At 40.4% G+C, this 26,884-nt stretch overlaps 2 protein-coding genes across 2 annotated transcripts; both read right to left on the bottom strand.

Moving 5' to 3' along the window:
- Positions 1 to 661: 661 nt before the first annotated feature.
- Positions 662 to 16,113, bottom strand: adpgk2 (ADP-dependent glucokinase 2). The gene is made up of 7 exons (XM_004539495.6): positions 15,732 to 16,113; positions 9,726 to 9,885; positions 7,161 to 7,351; positions 6,964 to 7,060; positions 6,728 to 6,864; positions 4,108 to 4,244; positions 662 to 3,649 (listed from the first exon to the last, which is right to left on the bottom strand). The coding sequence occupies exons 1-7, from the start codon at positions 15,925 to 15,927 to the stop codon at positions 3,086 to 3,088; spliced, it is 1,482 nt and encodes a 493-aa protein (XP_004539552.1). The 5' UTR covers positions 15,928 to 16,113; the 3' UTR covers positions 662 to 3,085.
- Positions 16,114 to 17,095: 982 nt separating this feature from the next.
- Positions 17,096 to 26,726, bottom strand: ctsba (cathepsin Ba). Its single transcript, XM_024801938.2, has 11 exons — positions 26,567 to 26,726; positions 23,324 to 23,451; positions 23,155 to 23,240; positions 20,936 to 21,050; positions 20,610 to 20,725; positions 20,254 to 20,339; positions 20,023 to 20,169; positions 19,569 to 19,685; positions 19,066 to 19,194; positions 18,416 to 18,497; positions 17,096 to 18,140 (listed from the first exon to the last, which is right to left on the bottom strand). The coding sequence occupies exons 2-10, from the start codon at positions 23,444 to 23,446 to the stop codon at positions 18,424 to 18,426; spliced, it is 993 nt and encodes a 330-aa protein (XP_024657706.1). The 5' UTR covers positions 23,447 to 23,451; positions 26,567 to 26,726; the 3' UTR covers positions 17,096 to 18,140; positions 18,416 to 18,423.
- Positions 26,727 to 26,884: the final 158 nt, after the last annotated feature.

The following is a 26,884-nucleotide window of genomic DNA, read 5'->3' as shown; positions in this document are numbered from 1 at the left end:
AGCACGTCCATGATGTGACTCTTCTGTTTCACCACATGCCAAAGGTTCTCTGTCGGACTGAGATCTGGTGACTGGGGAAGCTATTTGAGTACAGTGAACTTGTGGTCATGTTAAAGAAATTAGAGAACTGAAATGATTTGAGCTTTGTGACATACGTTATCCTGCTGAAACAGCCATCAGAAGACAGGTACGCTGTAGTCATAAAGGTTGTCTGTGGAGTTTAAATGATGCTCAGTTAGGACCAAGAAAATATCCTCCACATCATTGCGCCACCAGCAAACATTTGGTACCAGGCGGGATCCATGCTAAACTTGCCTGTTGTTTAAATGTGGGCCTGTTGGTGCAGCCAGTGGACAAAATATGAAAGCATAATGTTTAAATACCAAATGAAATGAAATGTGTTAAATGTGAGGAGAGGAAAAAACCTTCATCGCAGTGAATTATGTTGTGACAAAGAAGCTGTGATGTTACATCCAACAGTATTTGTTAACTAGTGTCTAAAATAACTTCTGAATTCAGCAGACTCTGTTCTTAGAATTGATTTTTTTTTTTTTTTTAAAGAAAGAAGTAGATTATCTTCTTGTCTAAAATGTAGTTTGCAGCCAAAATGATTGTGAACATTTTCAATAAATGACCCCTAAAAATAAAAACAACAAATCAATGATTGCTTAATCAGCATTTTATCAGGCGATTCTGCATCAAATAGTCAAACATGCATGAAATAGTTAAACACAACATTGAAACATGGATGACATGACTTATCTAGAGGTTAGATAAGCAATGCGGTGGTGAAAACAACCACTTCACTATGTGAGCATGAACACATGCTATGGTTTCCATTCACAGTAAAAACACAACCCGTTACTCTTTAAGACATAAGGAAAGATCAGCCTATAGTGATAGAAAAAGTCTGTATTAAAGGTTCCCTTTTCGCTAAACCCCAAATGTAAAAACAGAATAAGGCTCATTATCTTTCGGTCAATCAATCAATAACAAAACACCATGAAATCATTACAGCCGTGATACAGAGAAAAGATTTAAAGGGATATCCTGTTCTCTACATTTCCCTTTTTCACACTCTGTAACAAAATAAATGTGTTCCTCTTTAAAAAAAAAAGCATGTTTGGTAAAATTGATAAACGAACAAATAGATTAATCAAGAATGACAAAAAGTCCACTTGCATGTTGAAGTTTACCTGTGAAAGTGAAGGTGGATCTGTGGAAGGAATATGTGTGTGTGCGAGTGAGAGAGAGAAAAATAGCTGGCTATGATCCCAGTTAACTCCAGCTGCATCAGTAAATACAGGTTTGAGTCCAATCCCAGAAGGTAATTAGATGATTGTGGAGAGGCTGGGTCCCCCTTTCACCAAAAGATCATCTCAGTGGGGGTTTAAAGTAACAGGGATTAATATCTTGACTCTAAATCCAATACGTGACGCAAAGACTACATGAAGAAAATATGATTTGAGTGGTCCAGTATTCCAGACATTGGGGGTATTCATGATGCGCAACAGCATGGATTCAAGTAGATTGTTAATGCCCCTTTAAATAACAAGTGTTCCACTATATTCAGTCATATCACGTGACACATGTGTCAGGAACTTCACTGTTGCAACAACATTGGCTAGGATAGTCCACACTGGTTATTTGGTCTTTAAAGAGCCATAAAAAACAGAAGAACAAAAAATAATTAGAAAGAGGATGTAAAACAGGTATGACGAACTAACAGAAGAGCGACAGGAGATGGAAAAAGGAAAGGAAAATCAGAGCATGGAGGTAGAGAGGAAGATGTTTGACATCATGTGCAGCTACCAAAAGTGGTCTCTTAACATTGATTTTGCATTATTGCACTGCAACGGAACCACAGAGGAATGACAATCCACACACAAACACACCCAAACCACTAAGCACACTTTTCACATACACAGGGAGGAACAGGGCCTTTCTTTGCCTTTTTAATGCAATAGTAGGGGGAAGAGGAAGGATAGCCTGTCATTAAAAGAACATTTTGGTGTCTTTAAACCTGCACCTGGGATTACTTTGCAGCTATTTAGCGGTCAATATATATATTTTATCCCTACTACACCAAAGGACCGCAGATTTGGTCCTAGTTTCAAAAAACTTCGTAATTTTTCATTAAAATGCTTCAGATATTTTCAGTCATAGGTAGGTTCAAGTTCATCTGAAAATGTGTGTTGCACAAAGGCAGGTGAAGTCTAAAGCTTGTTCACTGGTCTGAGTTGTAGAGTTCAAGTGGTTGACAAGATCCACCTACTTCTGATTCTTCTGAATCCGTTTTCTGCATAGTGAAGCCCTGCATTTACATGACTTAAGGAGGATTTTATCCTTCAGCAGAAGTTGTGCAAAACAATTAAAAAGGCTACTAAAAATGCTGTACTATTTAAAAAGAAACTTAAAACCCTCCACAACCTACAGTTTGGCATCTGACTTTATCCATACCTCGTTCCTCTTTATCTCATATTGACTGAACATCTTCTTGTAAGGCATTGGATAAATAGAGGGCAGCTGATTTAAAATCAACGGAGTCAGATGATGGATGAGTTGACATGGAAATCCAAGTAAGAAACAGCAGGACTGATTTTGTTTAAAAAAAAAAAGAAAAAGAAAAAAAGAAAAAAGAAATCCAATTGAGGTGATGTGCATGGGTTTCACACGCAGAAAAAGACAAGGAGAGATTAAATCAGTGATGGTTTAACCTAACTGATAAACTACAATAAGTCTAGTTAGCAGATATTTCACTTAATTACTTAAGTATAATTTTTGATTGCCTTTTCTTTGTATCGTTTTCAAAAATCAAACATTTGAAGGCCTAACCTGATAGATAACCACTGTTCTCCATCATCTGACTCCAACTATGAAGGATAACAATTTTCCTTAATGTGCACCTCAGGCTGTGAGACACAAAGGACGACTCATCAGCCTGATACCTGCGTCAGTTTCTGAAGGCTAGTGTGCATCACACCTAGATCAAGTTTCCAGAATCACGCGGTTCACTAACATCTGATCAGCACGACACACACACACAAACATACACACAGACAGACCACTTGGTGTCTGTCCTTCTCTAGATTTGCAGAACCAGGCCAGCAGCTGAGACGTTGTCCCCTCCACCTGCAGTCTGATAAACCTCAGTGCACACCAGCACTGGTGCTACACAGATGTCATAGTCCTCTTCACTCCAACAGCTGACAGGCCTGGTCTCCTGTAAAGGGATGCGCTGGCTTCCCTCCTGTCGGCTAACGGAGAAAGAGTCGTCCATTATGAGCCTCGCCTTGCTTGGATCAATGTCATTAGAGCCACAGACGTGGCGGTTAGCTGTGAGCGAAGCCTTGGCAGTGGCTGACATGGTGTTCTTCCACTTGGAGCCACGAGTCACAATCATGGCTTGAAAAGCCAGCGTGTGGACATGGAGTCGGGTCAGTGGTTTGACTGTAGCTCGGGCACCATTTGCCCGACTTTCTGCACTGGCTTCCTTGTGGCGCTGGTTCAAAATGCGATAGACCTCCCTCATCTGGTCAAGAACAGTAGCTACACGAGGGTTTGGGTCTGACAATACGGTGATGTTGGAGCCTTTGAGCGAGCTAAGCAGGTTTGGAAGTTCCTGCTCATTCATCCCCAAAGAGTCCGCCTGGAAAAGCAGAATTAAGGTAACTCGTTAAAACCGATTTTACTATTTACTACTTTTACATTTTCATCAGGTCTGCACATGTGTGTTGGCTGCTTTGTTATGCTGAGTGGAATAAACTACAGCCTTTGTGTTGAGTGCACAAAGAAAACCATGGCTTTGAGGTCTAGCCACAACAATATTCATTATGTGTTTACAGTATTGAAGAGGCTTGATTATGGGGCAAAATTTGCACCTTTGAAAGCAGCAGAACATCGCATTTCTTCAAAATATGATTATGCAAAAGTGGAAAGCAAATACAGCTCCCACTGAGTCAGCCTGCTTTGCTTTGAGTTTAACTAAGCAAATCTTCCTGGCATCCATCTATTTTCACAAAGCTGACTCATTCTGTTTCTGTAAATAAACATTTTACTTCTTCAGTGTTGGTGATATCATTTTGCTCATTGATCAGTCAAACATACATGGGGAATGACGTAGTGGAGCAGGTCTTCCATGATGCTCTCTTCCACAAAACTTGCCATTTCAAAATGAATTCCAATTTGAGGGGATGAGGAGGAAAGCAGGTGTCCCAGACGGGAGAGGAGGGCTTCTCTCTCACCTGAAATGATCCAAAATAGGTGGAAGATTAAAGAAGAGTTGTAGACGCTGTCAGGCAGATCGCAGGGTGTCAAAAACAAAACAGAACAAAACAAACAAACAAACAAAAAAAACAAAAACAAAGAGAAGCGAAAGGGTACAGTGATGTTAAAGGAAGGAGCAACTCAACAGGAAAGACAAAAGGGTAATGAAAGAGTGGGAAAACAGCAGACCAGAAGACAAAGGTACTGTCAGATCAAATAACACACAGCTGATCTGCTGTGCAAACAGCCTGGCTCAGAGGGGGAAGCTGGTTATCAGCCTATGATACTACCTCTGTGTTTTGTTCTTCTTTTGACATCAGTTCTTATATACAGTGGGGCAAAAAAGTATTTAGTCAGCCACCGATTGTGCAAGTTCCCCCACTTAAAATGATGACAGAGGTCAGTAATTTGCACCAGAGGTACACTTCAACTGTGAGAGACAGACTGTGAAAAATAAATCCATGAATTCACATGGTAGGCTTTGTAAAGAATTTATTCGGAAATTAGGGTGGAAAATAAGTATTTGGTCACCTCAAACAAGGAAAATCTCTGGCTCTCACAGACCTGTAACGTCCTCTGTAAGAAGCTTTTCTGTCCCCCACTCGTTACCTGTATGAATGGCACCTGTTTGAACTCATCTGTATAAAAGACACCTGTCCACAGCCTCAAACAGTCAGACTCCAAACTCCGCCATGGCCAAGACCAAAGAGCTTTCGAAGGACACCAGGAAAAGTATTGTAGACCTGCACCAGACTGGGAAGAGTGAATCTACAATAGGCAAGCAGCTTGGTGTGAAAAAAATCAACTGTGGGAGCAATCATCAGAAAATGGAAGACATACAAGACCACTGATAATCTCCCTCGATCTGGGGCTCCACGCAAGATCTCATCCCGTGGGGTCAAAATGATCATGAGAACGGTGAGCAAAGATCCCAGAACCACACGGGGGGACCTGGTGAATGACCTGCAGAGAGCTGGGACCAAAGTAACAAAGGTCACCATCAGTAACACACTACAACGGCAGGGAATCAAATCCTGCAGTGCCAGACGTGTTCCGCTGCTGAAGCCAGTGCATGTCCAGGCCCGTCTGAAGTTTGCCAGAGAGCACATGGATGATACAGCAGAGGATTGGGAGAATGTCATGTGGTCAGATGAAACCAAAGTAGAACTTTTTGGTATAAACTCAACTCGTCGTGTTTGGAGGAAGAAGAATACTGAGTTGCATCCCAAGAACACCATACCTACTGTGAAGCATGGGGGTGGAAACATCATGCTATGGGGCTGTTTTTCTGCCAAGGGGACAGGACGACTGATCCGTGTTAAGGACAGAATGAATGGGGCCATGTGTCGTGAGATTTTGAGCCAAAACCTCCTTCCATCAGTGAGAACTTTGAAGATGAAACGAGGCTGGGTCTTCCAACATGACAATGATCCAAAACACACCGCCCGGGCAACAAAGGAGTGGCTCCGTAAGAAGCATTTGAAAGTCCTGGAGTGGCCTAGCCAGTCTCCAGACCTCAACCCCATAGAAAATCTGTGGCGGGAGTTGGAAGTCCGTGTTGCTCGGCGACAGCCCCAAAACATCACTGCTCTCGAGAAGATCTGCATGGAGGAATGAGCCAAAATACCAGCTACTGTGTGTGCAAACCTGGTAAAGACCTATAGTAAACGTTTGACCTCTGTTATTGCCAACAAAGGTTATGTTACAAAGTATTGAGTTGTATTTTTGTTATTGACCAAATACTTATTTTCCACCCTGATTTACGAATAAATTCTTTACAAAGCCTACCATGTGGATTCATGGATTTTTTTATTTTTTTTCTTCACATTCTGTCTCTCACAGTTGAAGTGTACCTCTGGTGCAAATTACTGACCTCTGTCATCATTTTAGGTGGGGGAACTTGCACAATCAGTGGCTGACTAAATACTTTTTTGCCCCACTGTACAGCTATCACCAAATGTGGCCAAAATCCAGCCAACTTCAAGTGTCACTGGTCAGTATGCTTAACTATGCTTAAAGCCCTGAGCTTTCATAGACACTACCTGATAAAGGTGCATGGGATCATATATCCACAATCTCCTGATTACAAACCCTCAACAATTTGCGTCACTGTGAGAACAGCTCCAGGTAACAGTGATACACAGCTGGGACATTTCGTGTCCTGCCTCTAGCACGCTCTACTCAGACACCACCCTCGTGTAAACAAATTTGAGCATTTCCAGTAGTGAGAGTTGACAATCTCAACTCCAGACAATGACCCAAATTATCTACCAACTTTGTCCAGAGTTCATATTTAAGGTGAAACCTCTTTCCTTTTGATAACTACAATTAGTAGAATTTTAATCTCCAGGTGATATGAGAGAGTAACGCTAACCTCAAACTGCTTTGGTTAACCCAGGATAATACGTTCAACGTCAGCGAGCCCAACTGTGCATCAGAAAGAAGGGAACACCTTTCTTACCTGACCGGAAAGGGAAGTTGTCCATCATTTGGAGCCCTCCCACCACCAGTAGGTCAGGTTTGAAGTCTATAAGTTTCTGAGCAAACTCCTCCATAGAGGACAGGTAGGGGTTATTGGCATCGCTGTGAATGATGTATCTACAGAACACAAACACACAAACGAAGTGAACAACTATCACCTCAGAGCACCGTGTACACACGCACTCCACGCTTCTGATGCATCTGTATGACACCTACCTATTGGCTCTACGTGAGGTATAGCGCCCCCAGCGGGCACCAGTTGGATACTCCAGAATCAGATGAATGTCTGGCTCATCTATCACTTTACCTGCCACTGAGGAGATAAAAGGAATATCACAAAGTACATAAAAATTACAAAACGGAAATTTCATTCAAAGTAAAATGGATGCATCACTTTGTCTTATTTCGAGTACCTGTAATGTGCTGCGACAGGACATCAGTAAAATCGGTGCTGAAAGTTCCCCCTAGCAACACATCACATCCCTCGGTTGCCATGCGACTAGCCATTACTGGAGCATTGCCGCCTACTGACCATCTGTTTCCAGGTAAGTCACGGGCCCCCTCGACCAGCTCGCTAAAGAGGGTTTCATTTAGCATAAAACGCCTGTGGGAGAAGAAAAAAAACTTTGGTTTAAACTGTGAAAGTGAAAACTGACATTACTGTGATTTATGGTGCTTAAATTACATTATTAATTAACTTTCCACAGAATGAAAAAAAACAAAACAACAGCATCTGCCACTAATATGATCGCTTAACTTCTTTCCTGCATATTGATATGTCCTGCACCACCCTGGGTTAAGAGACTGAACCCCAAGTTGCTCTACGATCTAGTGCTCTAGTGTGTGAATGGGTGTGTGAATGGGTGGATGACTGGATGTGTAAAGCGCTTTGGGGTCCTTAGGGACTAGTAAAGTGCTATACAAATACAGGCCATTTACCATTTACGATGATTTCATCGGAGTATGAATGTGTTTATGAGTGTGCTTTGATTGTTCCAGCGCTAGCAAAGCTCTATATAAGAACCAGCCTATTTACCATTTATCCTCACATAAGTCTCTTGGCATCCCAAAAGTCATAGAGAAACCCATTCTGACCTTCTCTATACTTTTCCATCAACACTCTCAAACATCACATCTTCAGTGCTCTCTGTCAATATGAGACGATACTGCTGCTGTCTGATCATCACCATCTTAACCCACTTTCAAGAACTCTTTCTCATAGCTTCATCGTATGGCTCACCAGCTTTATCCCTCTGTAGTTGCTACAGCTTTACAAATCGCCCAAGTTCTTGAAAGTTGGTATCGTTCCACTGCCATCTCTACTCAACATCTCCATACCTCCACAAGTGTTTTATCTGGACCAACTGCCTTTCCTCTCTTCATCCTCTTCAAAGGTTCCCTCACTTCCTCCTTACTAATCCTTTGCAATTCCCCACACACTCTTGCTGTCTTCTCTCTCTGCTCCTTAAAGTACCTCTTTCAGTCTTCAACACACTCTCTTCAGTCATTAGTACATTTCTATCTGTATCCTCCACAATCCTGAAACAGTGCACATCCTTTCCACCTGGATCTTTTCCTTTCCACCTCCTAAACACCTAGACTCCCAGTACTCCCACTGCTGCAATGCAGTGGGAGACGAAGGCTGAAATATATTACTTCTATATCCATCCTTTTGAGCATTAAAAGTGGGGTGATCATAAAGACAAGTGCAGTAGGACTCTCACTAAACATACAATATGATCACCCTCAGGATGCCAGAATGCTGGATATCAGAATGAAACAGCATGAGGACTCGGCTTGGTTGCCAGATAATTGCATCTCATTCTTGCTTATCAGTTAACGCAGCGGTCCCCAACCTTTTTTGCGCCACGGACCGGTTTGTGCCCGACAATATTTTCACGGACCGGCCTTTAAGGTGTCGCGGATAAATACAACAAAATAAAACTAGTACCGATACTGAAAAAAAAGATTGATTCATAACACACGTGAAAAGACCCAGGAAAACCGAGTTAACGAAAAAACCGATAACAAAATAACGCTAAAAACCGATAAAAACCCTGAAAACCATACATTTCACACCCGAGTCTCAACTCTCGCGGCCCGGTACCAGTCCGTGGCCCGGGGGTTGGGGACTGCTGAGTTAACGCTCACACAGCAGCTTTCTTATAGCCTGAAGTCACAAATATAAATACTTGTTAAAACATTTTTTTTTTTAAATGCACATCTCCAATGATAGGTAGAACAAACAGCCGTAATAACAAAGCACCCTTTCAAAATAAGCATCTTTATCCAGATAAAAAACAATTTTCTCTTGTTCTTTGAACATATTATTAGACATTTATTCATTTAGATTAGATGCTTCAGAATGACTCTGCATGGTATTTACACAAAGTCTAAATACATTCAGTCATTTGGCTGCCATTAAGAACGTACAATCCCCAAAACGGGCAGTATAAGGACCAGAGAAATAAGTTTAAATGTTAAAAAAGACACAGTTTCTGTCTCTAACAGAAAAGTCTTAATTCATGTTAGCGCGCATTCTTTTTCTATGTGGGTTCCTGCTGATTCTGTAGTCTTGTTGCCCTTAGGGTGTTTTATTCCAGACAATGAACAAGAGCTCACAGGCGCCAGAACACGAGCAGTCAGCAATGACTGAGCAGATCAGGGAGATTAATTCAACTGTATTCTCAAGACTTAAAAAGCCTTTTCAAACATAAACAGCAGCAAAAATGAAAAAAAAAAAAACAAAACAAAAAAAACTGTATACTTTCAGTACAAACACCTCAAATTCCAGTTTAAGATTAAAAGGAAAATTCAGAAGAAAAAACTCAGAGCACCGATAGGACTGCAAATATTTGAATAGCCACAATTTTATTTATTCAAAGTACATGTGTATCTATGTGTATATACTCAAAATTTGCTTCCAGATCTGGACCTCTACTTTTAAATGGGCTCATCTTCACACAGACATCACTTACTCTGCAGCTGCTCCTGGTGCAAAGAAATATGCAAAGCTCTGAGCCAGCTGCTCCACATTTTCTAGGTAGTCATGATGCAGGGGCTGGTCTGTGGGCTGGATGCCTGTTTTATTAAGCAGTGACACACTGTCTACTATCAGGTCAACACAACCTCCAAAACCTGTGAATGAAAAAGAGAGAAAGAAACTCAAAGAGGCAATATTCATTTGGAAATCAGGACAGGGAGAACACTGGTATGACTAGTCACACTGCTTTTACCTTTGTGCTCCAAAGCCACTAAAATAACCTCACAAATCATGTAAGGTGTGCCCCAACTTCATCAGCATTTAAAAGCAAACTAGACAACATTCCTGCTTAGCCCTTGAGTTTAGTTGCAGGTTGAATTCATTTTTAAATTTTAGGCCTTTTCTATTGTTACTGGACTACACTTGACAGTGTCATTTCTCTTCCTTTTACAGGTTATAACCAGTGTTTTTTGTTTTTTCTATCACTGTTTATAATAACAATAATAATTTTCCTTTTTACTATATCATTGCTGTTTTTTTGTATTGATGAAGTTTTACGTTATAAACATGGTGCCATGCTACGATTTCTGTGATAGCATATGCCGTATGAAGTACGTGTGTTTTTCCGCCTGAAACAAAATGTGCTAAATATATACAATTTTGTTTGAAAATAAAACATACTAAATAGTGAGAAATCCACACAACCTGCAGCTGCTGTGCCCAGTACGGCTGCATTTATCTCCAATCACAGCTGAAATAGTGACACACTGTCAGAGTTTCAGCTGCTGGATCAATCATATGTCCCATCAGCAGATATAGAAGCTCTGAGCTTCACAGATGCCGGTCATGTCTGAACAGGGGCCAACGCTTCAGGCAGGCAGGCAACTTTGTCTGAATTTGCAACCCTATCTTTTTTTCCTGCTGTAGCTTCATATAAAAAATATAAAATAACCTTTTGGGATACAGTTAGATTTGCTTTCATAAGGTTAATATGAATATGGTGCATTTTATAGTCCTTCAGGACCCTGTCACAGAAAGCAGGTTTAGTGGAAACTCAGAGTTTGTTAACCCTGAGAGGAGATGAGTGAGTTTACTGTTCCTGAAACAGAGCCAACTTAACCTAACCTGTTCCCCTATATATTTTATTGAACAGAGCTTCTCTCTGAATGTTCCCTCATGCTGCACCTGCACCATCTCTATGACACCATTTCATTTCCCCCATTATTACAGTCAATGTCAAAGCTGTTTACATCTTTACAAACAGTTAAATGCTGGTTAATCTTCTTATTAAATCAATCATGAATGTAAGGATAACAGTGGACATCAATGGGCACTGTGGATTAGCTCAGAATAAAATAAAGAAGTTGCCCAATTGTTAGTTAACTTGCACTGCACATTTTGTAATCCCTGTTACAATAAAACTAACTTTTATTGCACTTTAGGCAAAAAAAAAGAAAGAAAAAAAGCCAAAAAAGATCAAAGATCAATAATTTCTCATGCTGGAATAAATGATGCTACTGTTGTTGTCTGCGCCACTTAAGATTCTTAAATGGGACTAAATGCAGTTTAAAGTGAGATTTTAAAAACAGGCTAAAGACTGGATGTTGAGCAACATTTTGAAAAGCTGCAATATCCGAAAAGGATTTGCACCACTAAATCAACAAAAATCTGTCTTCCTTGTGCTGTGGAAATCCAAAAGTCAGTTTACAGCTGAATAATTATATTTAAGAAATGTAAAATGTCATATTTGGTCACATTTTTAACCATTTATCTGTCTATGAAAAATCAAGAGTGGGTAACTGATGACTGAGTGGACTGGTTGAAGTTTCATCTATTTCTGGAGCTGAAAACTCAAAGAGTTAATTAAGACAGAATTTAGAGTTAGCATTTGTCAAACCTGTTTCTGGGTCAGGGCTCAGGTTAAGTGTCAGTAAGCCATTATTTATGTTGTACTGTTCAATCCTGCAACTAATAGCAATAAACGTTAATCCATCCCTCATGGCCAACTCTGCTCTGATACGAGTGCTCAAAATAACAGACTCCAGCACTTTATTTAGCGTTAGCACAATTGAGCAGCAGCATCAATAACAGCCTGGTAGCACACCCGGACAGTGTCTTTATTGCGGCTGGGGATTTTAACCACGCGGACCACCGTAATGTGAAGTGTGCTACCAGAGGAGATAGAACGTTGGACCAGGTGTACACCAACATGGCGAATGCGTACAGAGCCCAGGCTTATCCCCACCTGGGTCTGTCAGACCATCTCTCCCTTCTGCTACACCCAATATACACACAAAAGATCAAGAGCACTGGGATTACAACCAAAACCGTGAGAACATGGCCGCAGGATGCTATTCCGATGCTTCAGGACTGTTTCCACTGCACAGACTGGGATGTATTCAAGGTGCAGGACACTGACAATCGTGTCGCATTGGACAGTTACACCTCCACTGTCTTGGACTACATCTGTTTCTGTGTGGACAATGTAACAACTTGGAAACGATTCCGTGTGTTCCCTAATAATCCACCCTGGATGACACACGGAGTTCAACAACTTATTCGAACAAGGAACAACGCTTTCAAATCCGGGGACCAGGAGGCATACAGTGCTGCCAGGGCCAACCTGAGAAGAGGCATCAAGACTGCCAAGCAGCAGCACAGGAGGCGTATCGAGGCCAGGTTTGAGAACAACACAAACCCAAGGCAGGTCTGGGAGGGCATCAGGGCTATCACGGACTACAAAAGAAGAACACCATCACCCTCAGCCGACAGTTCTACTCTGGCTGAGGATCTAAATCTCTTTTATGCCCGTTTTGACAGGGAGAACACCGACCCTGTCCTGTCCCCTCTCCCCTCAACCGACCCTGCTCCGGTCCTGAGCACTCATGAGCTGAGGCGTGTGTTCCGGAGCATTAACACCAGGAAGGCGGCCGGGCCGGATGGAGTGCTGGGCCGGGTGCTAAAAGACTGTGCTGCGGACCTGGCGGACGTCTTCACCTCTATATATAACACCTCGTTGTCCTGTTCACTGGTACCATCCTGTTTCAAAGCAGCAACCATCGTTCCCATCCCAAAACAGTCAAATGTCACATGTCTGAACGATTTCAGACCTGTGGCACTCACCCCCATTCCCGCCAAATGCCTGGAGAGACTGGTCATTAAACACATCAGAGCTGCTTTTCCACCATCCCTGGACTCGCACCAGTTTGCATACAGGGAGAACCGGTCAACCGAGGATGCGATCGCCACAGTGCTGCACACATTACTGAAGCACTTGGAACACAGGAACACCTATGCACGGCTCCTCTTTGTAGACTACAGCTCGGCTTTTAATACCATCCGGCCATACAAACTCCGTCCCAAACTCCACCAACTGGGACTTAACTCCTCTCTGTGCAACTGGATTGTGGACTTCCTCACTAACCGTAGACAGAGTGTCAGAGTGGGTAAGAACACCTCTTCCACCCTTGTGGTCAACACCGGTGCCCCTCAGGGGTGTGTTCTGAGCCCTCTGCTATACACTCTCTTCACCCATGACTGTATTTCCTCCTGCGCGTCCAATCTCATTGTTAAGTTTGCAGATGACACTACAGTGCTCGGACTTATATCCAACAATGATGAGACAAACTATAGGACAGAGGTGCAACAACTAGAGTCATGGTGCCACGACAATAACTTGGTCTTAAACACCAAAAAGACCAAGGAGATCATTGTAGATTTCCGGAAGAGGGGTCATAACAACCATCTGCCTCTCTTCATTGGCAGTGAGGCGGTGGAGAGGGTGAGCAGTTTTAAATTCTTGGGGGTAACTGTGACCGAGGACCTGTCCTGGGGCAACCATATCACCTCAGTTGTACGGAAGGCCCAACAGCGCCTCTACTACCTGAGGAGACTGCGGAGCGCACACATTCCCAGATCTCTGATGTTGAACTTCTACAACTGTGCCATCAGCAGCGTTCTGACGTATGGATTTCTAGTGTGGTTCCCCAGCTGCACCAAGGCCGATCAGCAAGCACTCCAGCGGGTGGTGAAAGAAGCTGGCAGAATTATTGGAACAAGTCTGCCAGAGATCAGTAATATCTTCCCCACTCGCTGTCTGAGGAGGGTGCACAGTATCCTGCGGGACCAACATCACCCTGCGCGCCACCTTTTCCATCTGCTGCCCTCAGGGAGAAGGTACAGGTCTATACAGGCCAGAACATCCAGACTGGCCAACAGCCTGTATCCACAGGCTGTGAGGCTCCTGAACTCTCTGCCCCCCTCTCACGGACAATAACCATATCCAACTTCTTAATAGCAATGAACTGGTCTGCATTGGTGCATCATATCTTTATTCTCTTCCCCCTCCTGCCCTCCCCCTCTTTCTTAAATAGATAACTACCATATCTGATATCATATCTCACAGTACAATAATATTGAATGGGTTGCATTGTTGTATTTTGTCATGTTTCTCAGGTCTTTGTCTGAATTTCTACGAACATTATTGCTAAGGATTGTCTTATTGCATTGGAGTCACACTGGGTTAAATATGTACACTTGGGTTTTAAGGGGTATTTATTATTTTCTTCTTTTTTTTGGGTTGTATGGAAGCCCCAAACGCAATTTCATTGTTCTTGACAATGACAATAAATAAATAAATACTAAATACAGCACATGTTGCCAGTATGTTGTTGTTTATTTTTCTGGTTATTTATGAACCCTTTTGGCACCATGAAAACAAGCTTTTACTTATAGTTTGTTCTAATTTGATGTGACACACAAACACATGCAACTAGTCAACAACAGCAACAAAAACAACAACAAGGCAACAACAAGGCTGATTCTGATCTTTTGGCAGAAATTTCTTATAATCGCATTTACATCAGGTTGTACTGTTGCTGAGCTTATTGGTAACCTATTGGGTAAAGGCTGGACAGACAAGTTGATTCTTATTGAGTGTCTGTGCGATGGTCCAAAGCACAAGGTTTTAGGACTTGCTCACGAGACAAAACACTGGATTACTATAAGAATACCAGAGCTTACATCACATGAGCCTGCACAGTTGTTTTTAAGAAGTTCAAAGTACAACCAAGGGTTTTGCTGCTTATAAACTTCTGGCAGGTAAACTCACAAGACTGTTCAAAACATCTTAACTATTTATTTCTAAGTGGGGTTTGTTTACTCAAGCATAAATAAATAAATAAATACTCTAATATATCTTTATTATAAAAAGGCCAAAAATAAGAGGAAAGTGGACAGACATCTGTTATTTAAGATAACACAAACACTCTTCCTTAATGTCATGCAGAGAAGTTGTCATTATATTCATAATCTCCCCAAACCATCTGTTTTCATCCAGAAAAAAAACCCCCAAGCTCCAAAAAATATTAAGCTTCCTTTGCTAGTTAAGTAGTGTATATATTACTGATAACTGCAGATACTGCCCCACCTTACACATTACTGAAGTGAATGTCATAATTGGCTCAAGTCATTGTTGAAATCATTGGATGCATCCTTACTGGAAGATAATTACCAAACAGGAAAACAGCTAAAACACACACAAAAAAACTGATCTTCTGTTTAAAAGAAAGTGGAAAAGTTGTATTTTAATTAAATATATTTTCCTTTATATGCCAAACGCCAAACCTGTAACCCGGAGCACACTCATTGAGACTTTATTTCTAAGCTGGAACTAATCATCTTATCTGGTGACCACCTTTCATGGTTATTGCCCCTCCGCACCATCTATTCAGGCTTCAACACACAACCTTATTTATTTCCATAAGAAACCCCTAAATGTACTTTTCTCAGTTTACTAAAGTTTGACATTAAATATGAGGCAAATATTATCCACTGCGTTAACAACTTATTTTCTGTTAGTGAATGCGGGCAGTGACTAATGTTACTGTTATTCTGGCGCCGTTTACCTGATCGATCATTAATCCACAAACCCCTGAAATTAGGTTGCACTCATACAGTCTATGGTTAGGCTAGCCACCGTTAGCTAGCTCGTAACGCTTACCAATCGCTACTCTGGGTCTGGCGACGTTATTCATCCCCACTTTCTGCTCAGCCCGGAGCAGGGAGGAAAGGACTGTGTCCAGTCGGTCGTCCAGCACTGCATTCTGGGGTGACCGGAACCAGAGGGCCAACACAACCACAAATAAGGACACGACAGACCCATATTTCACCCACGGTACCCTGCCTCCCGCCTCCATCGCTCGCTCTCTTGCTCTGTGTACAAGCGCTCTCTCCCCCTGCGCTGCCGCTGAAAAGCTGTGCTCTAGGTTGTCTGTTTTGGTCGCCCGAGTGTCCCGGATGTACCTTAATGGGGCGGATACCGAACAGTGGATTTTCTGCGATACTAAGAAAAATCACTTCAACTGCATTCTTGTCTCTTTTACAAATACCCCCCCCCCCCCCCCAAAAAAAAACCAACAACAAACAAACAAACAAACAAAATCGTCGCTTCAAATTCTGTTTTAAGAGGTGCTGTTTAGTTGGGGAACGGGAAACGCTTACGTGGAAAACTAATGAGGGGAGGGACGTGGACGGGTTTGTTTTTGCTGACAAGGCGGAAGTGGCTCGTTTGTCTTTTTTTCAGTTTAACAGTTTAGCCTTTGATTAAAAGTTCACTACACAATTATTGCGGCGAAAACGATCCTAAATATGTTTTTTCCAAATCTATTAAAAAGCTTCATGAATTGGATAATGGATCCGTTATTTTATAATTTTCTGTTATGGAGACAAGAAAATTAATAAGTAATCAAAATTATTCTTTTCTAACTATTTTATAAAAAGTTATATGGTGCCATTGTTAAAATTTGAATAGCAGAGTTGCATATGATATCAGAGTAGAATAGATAAATATATCATTTGTGTTTGTAGATTATTACAAATAAATATTCAGGTCCACAAATGTTAATACTGTTTACTTATATATGCAATATTTGTTTCATATGGATGTCCACAGGATTGCAAATTGGTACTAGTGTTGCTGTTTTTTCCTCAGAAAATGATCCAAGTTGGGGAAAGTAATGGACTGAAAATGAAGGCTAAATGTAGTTTTATGTATACACATAAGGAAACATTGAAATGAATCCATATTCTTTTGGTAAAGTTGGTTAGTGACACTGTGCTGTTAGCGACACTGAATCCAGTCAGTCAGTCAGTCAGACACACACACACACACACACACACACACAAAAGCAAACAAACAAAACAAAAAAAAAAAAAACCCACACTTTTGCCATGCCACCCTTTTTGAAAATAAGTTTTGGTAAGAGCATTTCATGTATGCTGAGACAAATTGCAGTGCAGTGATCTTATATGTAAATGTTAAAAGAAGTTAATTAACAATTAAAAGAGATGTGTAAACAGAGCAAATATGAAAGAAGCACCTTTATTACCAACTTTAATTGATATGCTTGTAAGGCAGTTTTGTATTTTAAATGGTTTGGAATAACTTTAACAACTAGGTTTACATTTTGTCCCAGAAGTGTGTATTTTACACAAATAATTTTGCATTTTGCTTCAAATTCATTGGTGGGACGGAAAATGTGATTGTCAAATTTTGTATTTTTAATCAATTGGATGTTGCTTTTTCTGGTATATAAATTACAACCAAAACCGAGATGCAGGGAGTCATAATTGCATTAAAAATAATAAATCATTTAAGAGTTACTGGCGGAAAGTTATGAATCATATTGTCATGTGTAATCACTTGAGAATTAACAACATCAAAACTTTACATTTGTGATAGCTCAAGTTTCTCCATTATCTGCTTAATCCAGGAAAAAGATTTTGTAATCACACACACACACACACACACACACACACACACACACACACACACACACACACACACTTTTTTTTTTTTTTATTTCAAAACATAACAGTTATGCGCCAATATTATAGTTATAACAGGCAGCCAACACTGCATTTAATTTCCAACCAAGTTTAAAAACACTAACTGGCACCTGTGACAGTCCATCCTGACATTATGGAGTAGCACTGAGAAATTATAAATTCAATATAAAAGCTGTGATCATTACAAATTAGACACATTCGTCAAAATGACATTGCGCTGTTCTAAAACAATCCATGCTGTCAAAATAAATTTAATCACTTCTACAACAGTAATAGCCTGTTTTGAAGCAACCAAATGCTAATGCCTGTCTAAAATAAAATTTCTCCTGTCTGTCTAAGAGGTGAAAACATCAACTCCAGCACTTTCTCCTCAGGTTCATCACATTTCTGTCACATCCCATCTGCAAATTCACCTCGCTTTAGTTTTTAAAGCCGGTGTGCAAAGTGATCAGCGCGCTTTAGGTAAAAAGGACTAAAAGCAGTTAATTTTGTCAGCTGTGTCTTCTGGTCAGTGGAGTGCATCGCCCTCTAGTGATAGTGTAATGATGCTGCAGCTGAAAACCTGCAGGTACAAAAGGAGAAAAATGGGAAATTAAAGCAAGGATGACTCTTAAAGTTGGCACACCAGCCTGCTGGACTTGCATCGAGTTAATGTGGGTCTACATGTAACTGACAGCAGAAGAAAATCTGAATCCATTTCTGAATTATGCATGTAAGAAAAGTCAGAAGTACATTATGAATAATCTTTTAAATCCATACTTAAAAATAATAATAATAATAAAAAAAAAAATAAAAAAAAAAACCTCACACATAAAATCCATCTGTTTACCATCTTACCTTAGTTTTTATTTGGGAATCCCTGCCACAATCTCAGATTCAATACCACAGTGATCTGAACCACGCAGGAATTTAAAGTATCCTAAAAAACAAAAAAACAAAAAACAAAAACAGAATTTACTTCAATTTCCTAAACTGAAGAAAACACGTGAACATCTATAAACAGCACCATTTGCCCATTTTGAGTGAGGGAGTATTACTATAATTTACTGTAAGAGAAGAATTTCTCATTTACTGGTAGAGTTGTGTAAACGAGCTAGAACAATGTCAAGAAAACATTTGTAAAAGTTAAAGACGTAAAGACCCCCTTTCAGAGCATTTAATGATTATTGTTTAAAAAAATAAATAAATGAATAAAAAAAATAGAGCGAACAGGGTTTCAGCTTTGGTGTCATGAAGTCAGTCTGTTTTACATGTAAAATAAAGTCAAATATAGAAGTGTGTGCTCCTGATATAAATAATGTATAATTAAAAATAATACATCTGTCTTAATGAAGATCAAGTCCTTGTGATTCTGAACAAAATACTGATTCAGCTATAAGACTCCCCATTCCATTTTACAGGATTATACTGTAGTATTTTCAGTAGTGACTCCCCTTGCATAGCATGATGACTACGTGTGTTAACAGTATTAAACTGCCTCTGCTCACCATTATCACCCCAATCAGTGTTCCAGGAGTTGGCACAGAGCCAGTAGGGAGTGCCATTTTCCTCTCCCCAGCCCAGGATCTTGATGGCGTGACCACCGACAGCAGAACCAGACACATGTTGATAAACACCTGGATAAGACAGAACAAATCCATTAGAGCTCACCTAAAGTTGTTTTTTTTTTTTTTTAGTACAATATAGTGAAGAGACTGGGTGTGTATTCTAATAGTGTCTATTTCATACTAAGTCACATTCAAGGCACCTTAAATACTAGAATATCAAACTGCATCTAGCTGCAGTTGGAGATTTCCAGCATGAAAGCCTGTTAACTTTTCACACACAAACCTCTGCAAAAGCTAAACAAAGAGGAGCTTCAGTTCAAATCAATGTTAAGAGGACACAATCCCACACTATATGCTTATGCTTCAGCCACAAAGTAAAAGTGAATTTGTGAAATGGCAGGCAGGGTGACCATTACATGTGTGATGAGTTCATGTGTTCTTACCAGTCTTGTACAGAACAAAGTCGTCATAGACTGTAAACGCTCCCTCTACAGGGCCGTTCTTGTAGATCTCATACTGAATCTGCTGTTCGTCTGATGGCACGCTGTAAGATGTTTTACCTGCAACACACAGAGTCAAGATATGTGTGCATACAGCCTTGTTCACCAACATAAAAAAAATAATAATAAAATATTGCATGTAGAAGTTTATAATATGTGTAATTAAAAAAAAAACTAAAAAAAAACAACAACAACCAGAAAATCAAAGTTCATCTGCACAATAGCTATTTGAATATCAGGATAAGGAGTTCCCTCAGATTTCATATAATATCCATTTGTTATAATTCAATAACAATTTGTTTTGTTACGTTGCAATTATTACTCATAATTATGCAGACTGAGACAATATTACAAACCTTATTTATGATAAATATACATTTCTTTCTGCTGCTCTTACCATAGTGCTTGTCCTGTGTATAGCTTGGTGTGTATCCAGACTCACACTGGCGGACACACTCTGGTGTGTCACCACCCTCCCCAGTGCAGGGAGGTCTGCTGCCATTCACATGGTGCTCACAGGGGGCGATGGTGTAGGGCCTGCAGCCTGCAGACACAAGGATATAGTGTCTCTACTGTAATCACACCCAACATGCGCATAACTGCCTCAATCTATCAGAAACACACTCACCAATGTGGGAATCATAGAGACCCCCAGAGACCAGCCCTTCATTTGCCCAGAAGTCCCAGGCAGCTGAAGGGTAGCCACCATTACATCTAAAAAACACACACACAGAAAAACAAAACATTACTTACTAAAAATGAACTTATTTAAGGAAAGCGCCAAACTTTCTTTCCCTCTCTTAGTACCAATTGTATCATCTATATCTGCTGCTCTTTTCCCCAGATTAAGGTTTTTATGTCATAGTTTGGTTCATTATATTTAATTATCAAAGTTCAGTGATCCTGGTAAATAATTATAATCTTAATAGCTTGATCTTTAATATTTTAGTGATTTCAGTTATCTGATGGGTAAGAACTGCTCACCCCATGCCACAGCTGTCACAGCAGGTCAGCAGATCCTCTGAGGAGATCTCCACATTGACCTTCCCATTGCTGTGAATGCATACACGATCAGAGATGGCCTCTGCAGCACCAAACGCCTGGACCCACAACAACAAAGACATGAAGCAGGGAAACAGATCATCGCAAAATTTGAAAAGCAAAGGTTTCATTCTTGTCCTAAGAGCTGAGCTCCATTCTCTTCCTTAATGAGGGTTTGTTTTTGTTTTTTTTAAGTTTCTTAGGCAATTTCAGATTACAGAACTCTTGAAGAGTCTAGCTACATGTGGTGACATTGAGCAGCTTCTCACCCAGCAGGATCCACAGGAGCCCTGGTCTCTGACCTCTTTCAGAGTGGGACAGTTAGGCCACTGCTGTCTAGCATCAAATTCTTTTGGCAGCTTCAAATCTCCAGCATATTGAACCCTGCAGAGGAAACCAGAAGTTTTACTTACTATTGTTTTAGTAAAGTAGGGCTGCACAATTAATGATTGTGCAAAACTGAATATGCATGCTCCATCAATCCAACCAAAAGCAAATTAAACATACCCTAAACCACCGCTTAAATACGTGCCTACATGAGCCAATCACAGCCGTTCCCTGCACTGCAGAGGTTAAAGTTGACTGTACTACTCTGGACGAGCAACACCACAATAAAATATAAATGCAAGAAAAGTCAGATGCCTTCCAGAACTCAGCCCTGAAAGCAGATCATACACTCTTTGGAAACATTTTGGATTTGGCACAGGTGATCCTAACTAGGGATGGGTATCGAAAACCGGTTCTTGTTGAGAACCGGTTCCCACCGGTTCAATTCCTTGGAATTGTTTGCCATTTTTGCCAGTCGCCCTGAATGACATCACCACGTTGCGGAGCGTCATTTACCTGGCAGGAAACATGGCGGCTCAAACACTCAAAAGCTTGATTATACTTTACGAGAACGGATGACGACAGAGCAACTTGCAATACTTGCAAAGTAGATCTTTCATTTAAGGGAGGAAACACTACGAATATGCAAAAGCATTTGCTCACAAAACACACGATGACCTTAAATGAATGTCATGTTTTTAATTCCGCTCTGGACTAGTGAATCTCAACCCAGCAGCAGCGGTAACGTTTGCACATCCTCTCCCGTTAATGCGGCAGATAAATATTCAACTAACAGTGCATATTATGTTAGCGCGATCTGCCTTATTACAAAACCTGCCATTACTGTGCATTTAGGTGACCATGATGAGACAGACAGACAGAGTCTGGCTGGCTCAGATGCTGGCAGTTCTCGCTGCAGTCTACAGGTAGCGTCTCCTTTCAGGCCAGGATAGACGAATGTCACCGAGCAGTGACTAAGTTTGTGGTCAAAGGCTTGCACCCATTTGCCACAGCAGATGCCCCGATTTACGGTAAGTGAATGTGTTTAATTGTAGGCAGGGACATTACTGGATATTCTTGTGTAATTGCTACAGAATAATTTATGTTATACTTTGTTATTACTACAGAAGAATATTGATTTTATTATTTTACATTTACAATTTTTTTTTCCGGGGACCCTGTGACACCCCATTGAAGAGCCGTAGGCTGGATCTCTTAAGGATCTCTTAAGATCTCACTGTTGGGTTTGTAAGGCCATGTTACTCCTAAATTTCTATCTTGTTCAAAGAGAAGATATAAAACAAAGTTCTAAGCTAATCGACCTTAGTGTTCTCCTTTTTTAAAAAGAATTGATAAGAGAATCGAATCGTTAAACAGAATCGAAAATGGAATCGGAATCGTGAAAATCTTATCAATACCCATCCCTAATCCTAACTAGAAGAACTCATATGCAGCGAGTGCCATAGAGTTGTATCTGCATCACAACTCAACTTATTCAACTCCCTGAAAACCCATCAGAAAATGCAGCATAATGACTGCAGGAAGACTTGTATGTGATGCAAGAGCTGCTAATGTGAATCGACCTGCATCCTACAGACATCCATAACAACAAGCCTATTCCTCCGGCTCACAAAGGCATACTGAAATCACCACAGACTTGTCCAATAAACAGAGAGTACTGAAGGCTTCAAGAAAACAGTTACCTTACTAAACAAAAGATTACTGCCTTAAGCAGTGGAAATACCCACGCTGTATGAAAAACACTCCAGGGGAAAGGGACCCACAGCTGTCGAGTACTATGATTTATATTCACTTTAATTATGCAGCTACAATGAATGAAGTGAAAGACTTTAAATTCAGCTTCCAAGAGATGCTCTCAGGTGAATAAGCACATTATTTAATTTTATTAAAGAAGTTTTATTTAACAAGAATGTGGCACAATGTAAAAATTAAAACAAATAATTTTGATTTCATTACTCAAAATAAGTGATTAGCATTTTAGCCATAATCATGTAGCCCTATTGGTAAGTTTCCAGTGACACTGAGAATAATGTGAAAGTACAGTCAACTATCCTGTGGTCAGCGTAGGTTGAAATATTCTGATGTCAGGGATCGTTAGAGGACTTGTTTCGCAACCACAGAACATATGACTAAGACTCACATGACTGGCAGTTTGGGTCCCTTCAGCATTGTACCACACAGCTTGCGCACATAACTATAATCGACGTTATGGAAGTTGTGGCCAGCCTGCAAGACAGGGAGGAGATTTAGTCAAACACTTTTACTCTCAGAGGTCTGTCATAAATTAAATTAAAAAACAATTCACTCACCTTCCAGGTAGTATTCAGTTTATTGATGTGATTGACCATCTCACTAGACAGTGGATGGAGGTGGGGTCTGGCCAGGCTCACTGACAAGCTGGCAGCCAACAGGAGGAAGGCTGCATGCCACATCTTGCCTGAAAGACAAGTTAATAAGTTTGGTTTAGCTGTGGTAATTTATTCTGTTACTGCATCATGTCATAAACAAAGACTTCATTTCAGTAACCGGCTAAATGAGCCTTTTGATTTTCTTGAACATTCACAAGTCTAGCTAGAGTTCAAAAACAGGAAGTAGAGGTTTATTTGTATTTTAAAATCCTCAGCTGTTCTCCAGCTCTGCTGGATTTTCACATTTGTAGTCAATACACTGCTGCAGCTACACACAGTATGATATTCACCCTTTAAGATAGACTCCTGAAACTACATCACCACTTAAAAGGTCACAGCTGATTGAACACCATCACACTGCTTGAAGCTACGAGTGGAAAAAAAAAATGATGCAGAGAGAGCGGAGAAAGACCTCTTAGAGTCAGTCATGCGTCAAAGTCCCCTTCAGTGGTTAAAGATGCTGCCTCAGCAAATGCTCCAATGATTTCAACGATTTTAGTCGATTTTGATAAGCAGCCACGCGGTAAAGGAAGAAAAAAAAAAAAATTCCTTTGCACTCCCCCCACTGTTAAAGATTCTGGGTTTCAGTTCATATGGCACAGACGACAGGACCAACGATACAGGAAACTGGCTCCAGTGTGTGAATAATACAGGCCACATTATAGAAAGTAAAATGCAATGGGGTGAGCCGAAATTAGTTCCATTACAGACAGATAACGTAGCCTACTAAAAAGAGGAGTGGAGAGTGCTCGGTAATAGCAGGAAGTCCAGAGAAATCAATACCAGTGCAGACACTCTGCTTCTTCTGGGATCAGATGATCTAACTACAAACTATTTAATCTGATGAGACTGTGCCCCAAAATTATTTTACAAGCAAAAGTAAAGAACAAAGGCTTGTACATGAATGCATCCAGCCAAAAATGTTTACTCTGGCTTACTGGCACAGTAAGCCAGAGTAAACATTCCATTGAAAACAGAAGTCAGTTATGTTGTTGAATACGTGAAATCCCCACACCTGCTCAGACAGGTCCTGTTTTAAAAACAAAACCACAAGCCTGCTTGAGAAACAGAACATGTGAATTTCTGTGAAGCTGGTTTCTATCACATGATTGATTATGAAAAAAAAAAAAGCATATCAAAAAGGAAGTAAGAACAGGCAGTTTCCCGTAGCAGAATGACACATTCGCTCTGAGATCACACCAAAGCACTGCCTTGCTGCTCAATAAAAGACAGCATGTTTACAGGTCATGTGCAGAGAGATTTCTGAGTGTCCTCCAGTTTTTGGATTATTTTGAATTCTTGCGCATGTGCTATAAAAACAATAACTGTTATGCTAAAGAAACCATTCCATGTGTGCAAACTAAGTACAGTGTAATATTACACACACACACACACACACACACACACAAAAATCTTATTAAGGACAAGACAAATTTGAATGGTAGAACATGTTTGAAAGACACCAAATGGTTTTTTGGTTAATTCTCTAGAGAAGTGGTTTCTTTCTATCAAAAGATTTTTTTTTTTTTTTGAGGAAGTGGATGAGAAACCCGCTGAGCTGTCTTTTCCAAGTACTAAGTCAGTACCTTTGAATGCACTCATGCCACAGTTGAGTTAAGCTGCTGAGTCATACTGAGACCTTTGTTTAGGCACAGTTCTGTTCATGTAAAGAAAACCCTCCACATTAAGTTTGATGACAGTTTAGCGTTGATATTAACACATTGTTAAAGGCCAAGAGGCCATAAATGTTCCCCTGTGTGGTTTAAGCGAAAGACAAAAAAAAAAAAACTGATGAGTCAAAGCCAAAGCCATCGAAAGACATACAGGAGAAAGGAAAACTTTAGTTTCTAAATCTTTTCTTAAGTTTCTTATCTTCCTTTTAGATAAGAACCAACCTCTGAAGGCAATTCAATCATTTGAAACTATTTATGCTCCCTCTTGTCTACTTAAACTTAAAAAAAACAAACAAAAAAAAACTTATGGCCTTCTTAAGGTCCTTTTACCAAGCTGCTGGAATAGTTAGTGTACCTCGACACCCTTTCAAAAGATAGTATTTCATTTCCTACTGTTTAAAGTGTGCAGGTCCAAAACTTGCCACGGCTGTTGACATAGCGAGATTTTACTGGAGGTCAAAGCATACGACTCATGTTTTTCATATTCAAACAATCTGACAGGGGCATTGCTTTCCTGGAAGGAAATTATAGGATAACATTTCATCATAGTATAAAGGTGTTCAGTTACAACTAGTTTGTGTAGTTTTTCCCCTGTCGATAACTGAGCCACCAGATCTACACACTAGTGGGGGAGCAAACGTTGTGGGTTTTTCCTTTAAATTGTCACACAGTTTTATGCCCACAAGGTGTGGTAACAAACATATCGGACTACATACTTTACTCTTGATCACTTCCTTATTCCTTCCTATAACGCTGAGGTGTTTGAGGTACGTGACAGTAGAAGTAAACCTTTCTTTGTTCTGAACAATACACCGCTATAGTCCTTAGAATAATTTCACTTCTCTCTGGTTAACCCCTCCACCTGGGAGCCTCTGTATGCAGCTCACATGTTCACAACTAACTAAACAAAGCTTCAGTATATAATTTGTTTCCAGTTTTTTTCCTCTTCTTTTTGAAAGAAAAAGGATGGCTCAGAGGACGCTCTTATGAAACACAGTTTCACTTTCCATTTCCCCGACTGAATTCAGGATTATATTACACAATATTCTAACCCCCCCCCCCCCCCCCCCCCCCAAAATCCCTTTTTATGTTATCGAAATACTGCCTGCCTATACCAAAACGCACAGAATAATCAATAACGAATGATAAGAATAAGTCATGTGTGTTTCTTTGGGGGGGAAATGGCTTCACCCGTTTCAAAACATCTGACCGTGAAGCTAAAACGGGTCACCCAGTCATAAACAACATTCAATCCATGCAATCAAATAAGCTAACTGGCACCCAGAAGCTCAAAATCGGTTTTAGCATGTTATTGGTGACGACTAGTGATGAAAATATGAGCTATACTTGGCCTTTTTTTAACCTGGTTTCTATGAGTTTATGTGACCGATTTAGCTAGCGGTCAGCTCTCCGTGTAAACGATGTAGCGGCTAAAATCGGAAGAAAACAATAAATAACAACAAATATTTACCGGCAGTATGTTTTTCAACCGATGAGTTTGATCAGCTCTACAGCTCCAGGTCCCCAACCTCAGCCGGCTAACGTAAGTACAAAAGAGTATTCGGGCGTTTAAAACGGCCCCTTTCAGCTTTTATTTACTCCTGATAGCACGTGAACTGATCACATGAACTCAAAGCATGTGATCTAACCGTCATCCACGCGGTCATCGAGCTCTTCCGTTAGTTTAAACCAGTCCTGACTTCTTACAGATAAAGTCAACCATCTGAATTAGAATCCATGAAAAACGATATATAAATATAAATATTTTTATTTTAATGTTAATATATGC

Source organism: Maylandia zebra, linkage group LG1, assembly GCF_041146795.1.
Source record: "Maylandia zebra isolate NMK-2024a linkage group LG1, Mzebra_GT3a, whole genome shotgun sequence".
NCBI lineage: Eukaryota > Metazoa > Chordata > Actinopteri > Cichliformes > Cichlidae > Maylandia > Maylandia zebra.
This window is presented reverse-complemented; position numbering and strand designations above follow the sequence as displayed.